Source organism: Lampris incognitus, chromosome 18, assembly GCF_029633865.1.
Source record: "Lampris incognitus isolate fLamInc1 chromosome 18, fLamInc1.hap2, whole genome shotgun sequence".
Classification (NCBI taxonomy): domain Eukaryota; kingdom Metazoa; phylum Chordata; class Actinopteri; order Lampriformes; family Lampridae; genus Lampris; species Lampris incognitus.
This window is the reverse complement of record NC_079228.1, coordinates 30,532,356-30,541,909: the sequence shown is the minus strand read 5'-3', so window position 1 is coordinate 30,541,909 and position 9,554 is coordinate 30,532,356. Positions and strand designations below refer to the sequence as shown.

Sequence of the window (9,554 nt, the reverse complement as noted above, 5' to 3'; positions counted from 1 at the left end):
CCCAATCCTCTGTGAATAGTACACATGGCATATGTAACTCTAGTTAATGGTCGCAGCAATATGTATATCAAACCGATCCCTGGTTTTGGTTGTGACGCAACTGTGCTGTTTATAAGGGTGGGGATACCTGCAGTCAGCTGAGACTGACAAAGTCACTTAGATGAGTGATGACAAGTTTCTACCACTTAACGTTGAGTCAAGATGAACTAATTCAACTTTCTGGGGGCTCTGTATGTGAGATTTGCGCATGTGTGTGTGCATGTGTGTCATTGGGAGCTGCAATAAAAACTGCAATCTCAAGTTACCATGTATGAAAATGTGTCCGGCCTTGGGGGCCGTCCTGTGTCATCTTCTGTGTGGAGTTTGCATGTTCTCCCCATGTCTGCGTGGGTTTCCTCCGGGTGCTCCGGTTTCCTCCCAGTCCAAAGACATGTAGGTCAGGGGAATCAGCTGTACTAAATTGTCCCTAGGTGTGAACGTGTGTGTTGGCCCTGTGATGGCCTGGCGGGCTGTCCAGGGTGTCTCCCTGCCTGCTGCCCAATGACTGCTGGGATAGGCTCCAGCATCCCTACGTCCCTGAGAGCAGAATAAGTGGTTTGGATAATGGATGGATGGACACAATAGCGGTTCTTTAATAAATGTATTTTTCGTCTTTATTTTAACCTGTAGCAGCATCAGAGGGGTAGGGCTAGTCACATGGGACAACACACTGTGACAGAAAATTTGAAAAAAGCAAATGCAATTTCTGTGATTGCTGACTCATCTGATTTAAGTAGGATGCTGTAAACGCTGTACCACTCTAAAACGCCAAGGTAAAAAAACAATTTTTTTTTCATTTTTTCACCATACCCAGTTCTTTTCATATATGTTAGAATTGTCTTCTGCGTTGTTTTATACATCAGTCAACATCCGTTATCGTTTTGGTGTTTTATTCTGCAACAAGCAACATCTCATCAAACAAGTCTTTACCATTAGGATAATTCTAACCAAAACATTATCCTGATAACAACCCAATATATGACGCTTAACAAGGAAAAACACGGTGCCTGTAACTAGAAACATCTTGTCATTAACCCGCCTGCCTGCTTGTCTCTGCAACATGCAGCCGAAACACACATCGCCGTGTTATAAACTGCGCTAGCTAACCAGAACATCGGCATTAGCTCGAACACTCAAATACAAATAACTCCAAAAATAGTGACTTTCGAGTCATCACATTCATGAAAGATATTTAATATAACTTTATGTTCTACACCATGTCATTTAAATGGAACCATATATATTCCCAAGTGTTATATTTACGATAGCTACTGGACAGCTCATTCACCGCAGCCCACCACCGCATGCACGCTCGCCGACTAGGACAAACGCAACGTCACTTCCGCCGCTAGCCGGTGAACGCCCATCCCAACCAGCAGCGTAGGCCGAGAGAAACACACACACAAACAGCAAACACAAAGGCAAGTGGAATATTGATGATAATCCGTTACATGTGCATTAGGCCAAACGGACCCCTTGTTTTTGTCAATACGTTATTTAAAGACTCATTATGTTTTCTACACCAAGAGGAGACATTTCAGTAATGAGAGATTCGTACAGGGAACTACCACACAAGATTAATTGAATTGAAAATACCTTTAATGCTTCACAAATGTCACCTTTTGGGATTTTCCAGTCTAGCCAATGTCTTCCCAGTTCGTCCCTAAGACGGCATTAAAGGACATGAAGTACATTCCTTCCATCAAATTACGACATTGTTATCTGTACCAAATCTGTGTCCAATGCTTACATAACTGCTCCAGACGTCTCCAAATTCATGCTCTGGCCATTTTAATAGACAAAAAAGAAAAAAGAAAGAAAAAAGTCACTAAACATATACAGATGTTGTAGACGAACTAAGACCACGACTGACCATCAAGGTTTGAAAGCAGATCTAGATTCATTTTTATTTTTCATACCTTTGTAACTTAGAATACGGTAACTTGAGTCATTGTTTTAATTTATATCATGGATACTTATACTAAGTGTTCTGAGTTTCTAGGAATTATTTCAGTTTAAAATCGTCCAAATTCAAGCCTATTCTTTCTGAGATTTTATGTTGCGTCTGTCAAGGACATTGTGAAGTGGTTCATAAATTCCTACAGCCCCACACTTTGTCTCACCATTCCGCAGCGTTTTGGTCATAGTTTATATAAATAAAAAGAAAGAGCAGCGAATTGGAGTTATGTCATGTCTGCCAGGGCTGTTTTTTATTATTAAAATGATCGATTTACTTAACAGGCGGTCCTGAGAACACTGCATCTAATGCCAATAATATCTTAAAGGACCATACCGGTGTTTTTTTCTTCTTCTGCATGTTTCGGTCCATCTACTATAAATCATGTGCAGGTCACATTATTCCACTTCCAAAGTATTGGTTTCCATTCATCTCAGTGCAGTATGGAAATCCACTTGCAGAGACTTGAAACGGGTAACTCTGACCAAAATAAATAAGCAAAAAAAAATTAATAAATACACGAGTATAGTCAACGAAATGTTCACTGTCATAGATTATCAATCTTAAGCAAATTTTGATTAACGTGATTTTGTGAAATGAATGCAAACAAACGGGGCTGCCTGGAAGGCAGGTAAATACTTAAAAAAAACTTAAACACTATCATATGCGTTTGAAAATGGTCCGGATGTAACAGACATATGCTCGATTTGTAGTCAGTGGGTTGAAACGTGCCAAAAACACCGGAATGTCCCTTTAAGTGGCTGGCCGCTGGGAGGTGAGCGGAGCTGTGGGGAGCGTGTTGAACACCGCCGCCGACTCATTCTTTCCGATAGCCGGAGGAGCGCTGGAGGGAACGTGCGGCTCTCACGTTTTGTCTGCCTTCATCGCTACGTTTCTTTCCCCCCCCCCGGTTGGTAAGTACTGCTGCTCTTTTACCTCGGGGAAGAAACTCTGCGACTCCACTCACTATGTGTATAATCGCAAAATGCATAATGAAGAAATGTTTGACATGAGTTTGTCTATTATTAGGTCCCACCCGTTGCGTCAGCACCCGACACTGTATGACCTTTATTGTTGTCTCTTTTTCCTTTTACAAAACAGTAGAAATGGGATTATTTCACCGAACTAGATCTCTACTCTATTTAGATTGCCACTACTACTCGTTTTTTGAATGCCATGTAAGTTATGACAGTTTTATGCAGGCTAGTTGTACCTGTGTGCATGTATATATGTATTTATGTAAATATATATATATATATATATATATATGTAAATGGGGGTAAACTGGTATTTTTATGTACAGGTTTAGGCAACAAATCATTCTTCTCGAGAAGAATAATTAAGAATCGGTCGATCTAATTTTAAAATGCAGGGGTGTGCTCCTAAAATGATGAGCAGGAGTTAAAGCTTTGCTGATGGTTTCATGACTTGAACGTCAGTAGACTATAATGGGTGTGTCAAAGCAGATCCAACGTGTTTTTTCACGTTTACACTATCCCTCCAATACATGGTGAGAAAAGGGGCATGTCTTACTTCAGTGAGATGTATCCTGTGAATGGGGGAATGGGCCAGAGTGTACATTATGGGGGGTACCCCCACCCCTGGATGATGTTTGAGTCCCCCTAAACAAGCAACAAAACAAAAAAAAGTTATAAGCTGGGGTTTTATAATTGAATTGAAGCATATTGGTGTTTGGGTTTTTCATTATTGTATTGGAGACGATTTTTCATGACAAAAAAAAGAAAAGAAAAAGAGTTGGTGCAATTTGGACAATGGAACAGTCTATCCGGGAAAGCTTAAAATGGAAAAAGAAATGTTTTAATTGTGGTTACAGATTGTCATGACGCCAAGCTTTGCAGTGCACGAGCCTCAGGAACTGAACTGTGGCAGGATTAAAGTTTGCGTGTGTGTGTGTGTGTGTGTGTGTGTGTGTGTGTTACCAGAATGTCTGAAGGTTGACAGTTGAGACTTGAGAACTCATATTTGCAAGTTATTCTCATGCATACATGGTGGTTATGAGTGTGGGCATGTTCCAGTATGAATCTTGATCCCTTTTCCGTTTGTTTGTTAGTCTAATGAAGCCCATTACATAATGTTCCTGCCAGCTTTGACATGCTCCTGGATGACATGACACTGGGCAGGCTGTGTTTGTCCTGTTGCTTCGTGCTGTGGGCCTGGCGCCCGGTGGCAGGGGCAGGAGCCGCACAGTCTGGCCCCGGCCCCGCGCCAGACTCCGGAGAACCGTTTGTGGAGGAATGGGAGTGGGGGTCCGGTTTCTCTGTCCTGGAGGAGTTCCTACACAGCCTTCCCGCTGACAGCCCCTTTGTAGCAGAGACCCCGGGAAAGCCAGTCAACTGCACCCAGCGCTTCTGGCTGCCCTCGGCCTCCTCGATCTGCTGGGACGACATCGTCGGGCCGGAGGAGTTCGCCAAGTCCCGCCTGCTCGTCCTGCAAAACAGGGCTGCCCTCCAGGCTGTGTCCACCACCAGTGGGGTAGAGGAGGGAGGAGTGTCCTACAAGCAGCAGGCCAGAGAGGAGGTGCAGGGGATCCTGTCGGACCATCAGAGCATGGCGGAGACGATGGGCACCATGCAAGAGGTGTTCGTCTCGCTGGAGGAGAAGAGAAAGGAAGGGAAGGAGCAGTGGGACTTCTCCAGGTGAGGGAGGTCATGGAGGTGTTGGTGGCCTTGACAGGTTAAGTGTTGGGATCAATGGGCCATGCAAAACAGTACAGGCAGCACTAGAAGTAGAAAGTAATAAAGTACAACTACTCTCATTACAGTACTTGAGTAGTTTTTGAATATTTTCCCACCTTGTAACAGCGCTCTTAATTTGAGTTGATTAATAATAAAGTATTCTACTTCTCTTTTTTATTCTAATAACATTTACAGAGTAAAAAAAACTGATTAAACCCCACGAATGGCTAAATGAAGAATTTGCTTGAATAAGTTTTACCGATACCAGGTGTTTTTGAGAGATTTGCATCGCCAGAGTGGAATTGGACCATTTGTACAGTGTGTTTGTTTGCAATGATGATATGATGACGTCCACAAAAGAATATTTCCATGTTTTTAGAGCAACAGCTATTTGTTTGTGGATATGAAAAGAACAAAAGTGTCTCACATGGTAATTACTGAAGTAGTTTTTCAGTAGGAAACTCATTAACTTGAATAATTTTCTTAATACTTTTACTTGAAATGGAGTAAATTATCACGAAAGTAGCAGTATTTTTACTTTCAAAATTGTTTCCACCTTTGGACAGAACATGCATGATCTGCTTTTGGACAATGCACGTCTTTTTCCTCGAATTTAATTGAACTCGGTTAGCAGGAAAATCCCTTAGATAAAAAAGTAAAGTTTTTTTTTTTATGTCATCACAAGCATAACTCAAATGTGGGTTGAATGTTCTCCTGGCGTTCTAACAACTGAGTATGTAGGAGGCCGGGGGAGGGAAGGCCTCATGCAAGGCCTTTGGCGTTCCACTGTCACTAAATTACTTTTAGACGATGCCGTGCTGTTGTGCCGTGTAACTCACTGCTCAAAACCTGCTTCAGTGTGTGAGAGCCAAATGTGGTCCCCAGTAAATACTGACCCAGCACCAGTCGTGGGGGCTTATCCTTCCTGTTGTACACCACCGTGTACAACAAGCGGGATCCTGGATCAGTTTTACTTGTTCAGCATCAGCCTGCTGCCAGCGAGGCAGCCAAATGGCAGAGAAAAACACAGTTGTCCCAACACCAGCTGAGTCATTTCAGCCATTTCCCTACAGTCATCTGTTTTTGGCAACGGAGGAATAAAATTCAACACGATGTTCTCTCCCAGTTCTGAAGATTTAAATTCAAACAAATGTCCTTTGTGATGCTTTATATCACTGGGGTATCTGAGATGACGGCTAAGACGCAAATATCCAAATATCCAATATCCAATGATCACTTTTGTAGTGGCTTGTTTTAGCGGTTAGTAGCGGCTAGGGCTTCCCCTAGAAAAATTACACGGTGCATAGCGTTTTACAGCATCAGCAGAGCAGCCAAATGCAGGAGGTAGGAAGGCTTGAGTCTGGTGAAGGAGCAAAGTTGTTGTGGCAAGCTTGTCCTTTACCAACACGTCATACAGATTAAAAGCTAAAACAAAGGCTCGAGTTTTTCTTTTTCTTTTTTTTTGCAACAGGGAAGTTGCTGAAACAAAACGCACTGACAACTAGTCCACTTCAAATGAGTCTCAGGGATTGTGCACACCAAAATGCCACTACAATTACCACGTATCATCATGTGTGTCAGTAAATTAAACACAAAAGGCAAATCTTTCGCATCAAAGTCCCTGATATTTATCTATGGATTGTCTCTTTCAGCATCAGGAAGCAGATTGCCAGTACAAGGGATGCCATTGAAGGCAAAGAGGGTGCAGTAAACCTCCTGGAAAGGCAATTCTTTCACCTAGAGAAGACTCTGTTTAACATCCAGCAACGGCTGACCAAACTAATTGTGCAATGACTGTTCCCTGCTGCCCTGTGTTTTATCTTTATATGGCTTTTTTTTCCTCAATCATTCATGGGCTGTACAATACTGTGCATGCTCTGGATCATAACCAAGGGTGAGGACAGACCATACTGTTGATGTGCGCCTCATCGTTTCATAATAAATATTCTCACCTCATCATAGTGTGCAGGCTGTAAACTGTGCAACAATGCAAAGATAATATTAGGGAGGTCTGATAAACATGTAGCGATTATACTTAAAAAGCACAGCCTAATTTGAGTTATTGGTCAAATTAGTTGCTTCTAATAAAGCTGCAGGATGCTCATTAAGCTTTGAAAAGAATGAAAGCTGCTTCTCATATCTGTCAAGGTTCATTACCCGCATTATCATGCAAAACATATTTCTGTCCAGGATTTTGCTATTGGATGGTACAAATCTCACAATCTTACACACAGTGCGTCTGACACAGTATTTTATTTTCAATATCAAAACTGTTTTAAATCATATGGGGTAGTTATGTTCTGAAGAGGCCAGCGTTGTTGTATACACTTGAAATATTCACATCTGTGAGGCTCAGTGCATATTTTCATTTGCCAAGACAGCACATGTTCAGTCGTAGCACCATGCTTTGTAGTCAAAAAAGAGGTATTAACAGTGAATTGATTGAGCTACTTTAAAGTCTGTATGGTTTCAATCTATTGGTCACTGATGTGAAAATGGTCATGGCGACATCTGACACAGAATAAGTAACAGGAGAAAATAAAACTTGAGTTAATAGATCAAAAATTGTAAGACTATAAAACTAGCTGTGGGCTCAGTCAGAGTAGAGGATAAATGAATTCAAGCACGCTGATTCAAAATCCAATAACAGCTTCAAACCTGAGGCCTGTGCATTTCATCCACACGAAATGGATTTCTATGTACTTATCGCCCATGACAAATGAGTGACATAGATCTGCAAGCTATTATGCATAAAAACTCACTCCTCCTAAATATTAAGTGAATAGCAAATCAGCACAGGAGATGAGGAATTTGTTACCAGAGACAATTACATTACTTACATATGTAAGAATACAGGTAAAGCACATCCTTCAAGAAGTATTTATGCATGCTCAATAATCCAGGTAAGAAAATAAGAAAACCAAAGAAAACAGTCCCTGAACCGGGGGGGGGGGGTACATCTGTCACCATCTTACAATGCTGTGAGCAAACATTCCCGAATCCTAGTAGTACACATGGCCATTGTAATTCTGGTCACGCCCATATTTGCATATGTAAGGGTGGGGATACCTGCAGTTAGTTTAGTCTGAAGAGGTCACTTGGATGAGTGATGAAACCAATTTCAATAAATGTTGTATTCATATGAACTGATACAACTTTCTTTGACATCATTTAAAAGCCCCAAGGGTCCTCATGATCTGAAAACTAAAATATTTTCAAAATCAATCCATAAAAACAAAGTTTATTATTTAATAATTTTGCTAGAGAAAATCGGTGACTTAGCCTGTGTAATACGTTTGAGAAGGGGATGGACCACTCAGGAGGCTTCAGAACGGGTAGCTGATGGATGGTGATTTGGATGACACCATTTTGATCAAGCCCATGTGACAATTTGGGGTTTCAAGCATCAAAGTTCATAGTAGTTAAAAAATACACAATAAAGCCATTGATGTTCTTTTAATCCATTATCATTATAATAATATCATAATATGGTAATCAGTACCACTGATTCTAACGCATTTAAGTGAATGTCCTTGTTACATTCAACATTTACACTTTATAGTTATATCTCACGTTCTCTGCTTTTCCCCCATAAGTGCGCCCTATAACGCAACTTTTCCAATGTATTCAAAAGAGTGGAGCTGAGGAAGGGGATCTATTCCATCAGTCACTTTTCTCTGAATCCAGTGGCATGACATGTACATTTTAGAATACTATCTATCAGTCACTGACAGTGCTGCAAAGAGTTGAAATGCAGCTGCAAAGTTTGTTTTAGAGGTCATCATCCTCCTCTTGCATTTGCTCCATGGACTTGAGGTAATCTCGAGCCAAGATCTTCTTTGGTAGGATGTCTGTGCATTTGAGAAAGGAAAAAAAATATTGTGATTTGTAATGAAACTATGGCTAACCCTTCCTCTGGCCATCTTTTAGCGTTCCCACTCTTCTTAGGAAATCATTTTCAAGTACTTTTTCACAACTTTTGCTTGGATATACATAAACGCCACTTCATTCAGTTCTCTTGATAGGTCATATTATTGAAGTACCAAAAAACATGTGCAGTCTCAAAAACAAGAGATCAGAGCAACAAAAAAAGAAGAAGTTAAAAATACACAATTTCAGGAGGTAAAAATTCATCTTCATAACATAACATTACAATTTTCCATGAACACAATAACATTCCGGGATATTTGATCAATTTACTTATTTTCTAGGCATTTCCCATGACGGGTAAACAGTCAATGAATTTCCAGGTTTTCCAGGACGCGTGAGAAGTTAGTAGTATGTCACAGTATATCCTACAATGAGAGGCACTGTGACTAACTTCGTTCCTACCTGTGAGAAAATGAAAAGTCTCAGTTTCCTCTGCAATGTTGGCCAGATCACTGTACGACAGCGTGTTTGTGCCCTTCCCTGAACCATTGTTGAACGACGATAGAGCCAAGTTCTGGACAAACAACTCCTATAATTAGACAACAGACGAAAGACAACAGAAGAGACGCCAGTGAGAGCACGCATTAGCTACACGGCAAGCACTGATGATAAGGTTAGCTAGTTATCTCTGGTTAGCCCAGTCAACTTTAGCTTACTGTCGCCTTGGTGGTGAGAAAGAGGGCGTCCTGGTTTATAAAGCAGACGTCGGGAGAACTTTTCATTATCAGCTTCACTCTTGATATCGGTAGAGAGATGACTTTACTGTGGGGTGTTTGATTGTCTCTGGCCGCGGCGTTTCCAGACATCTTCATTAGGAGAGTAGCTGTTTGGGCTTCCGGGCTAGCCATGGTGACGGGGGGCGGGAGACGAGCGGAAGCTGTGGAGTTGTTTAGAACGGTGACGTAGGTAGTGTTTCTTATTTGTCCAAAAAA

At 41.4% G+C, this 9,554-nt stretch overlaps 2 protein-coding genes across 3 annotated transcripts; one reads left to right on the top strand and one right to left on the bottom strand.

Annotated features, from left to right (window-relative positions):
• The first annotated feature begins 2,785 nt into the window (after positions 1-2,785).
• si:ch211-57n23.1 (uncharacterized) lies at positions 2,786-6,801 on the top strand. Of its 2 annotated transcripts, XM_056298391.1 has the most exons (3): positions 2,786-2,910; positions 4,102-4,653; positions 6,345-6,801. In XM_056298391.1, exons 2-3 carry the CDS (start codon positions 4,109-4,111, stop codon positions 6,484-6,486), a joined length of 687 nt encoding a protein of 228 aa, XP_056154366.1. In that variant the 5' UTR covers positions 2,786-2,910; positions 4,102-4,108; the 3' UTR covers positions 6,487-6,801. The 2 variants fall into 2 exon arrangements, with proteins under 2 accessions (XP_056154366.1, XP_056154365.1); XM_056298390.1 differs by lacking the exon at positions 2,786-2,910 and having other exon boundaries at positions 4,081-4,653.
• Positions 6,802-6,926: 125 nt separating this feature from the next.
• chrac1 (chromatin accessibility complex subunit 1) lies at positions 6,927-9,464 on the bottom strand. Its single transcript, XM_056298392.1, has 3 exons — positions 9,279-9,464; positions 9,025-9,151; positions 6,927-8,543 (listed from the first exon to the last, which is right to left on the bottom strand). Exons 1-3 carry the CDS (start codon positions 9,432-9,434, stop codon positions 8,464-8,466), a joined length of 363 nt encoding a protein of 120 aa, XP_056154367.1. The 5' UTR covers positions 9,435-9,464; the 3' UTR covers positions 6,927-8,463.
• Between the last annotated feature and the right edge of the window lie 90 nt (positions 9,465-9,554).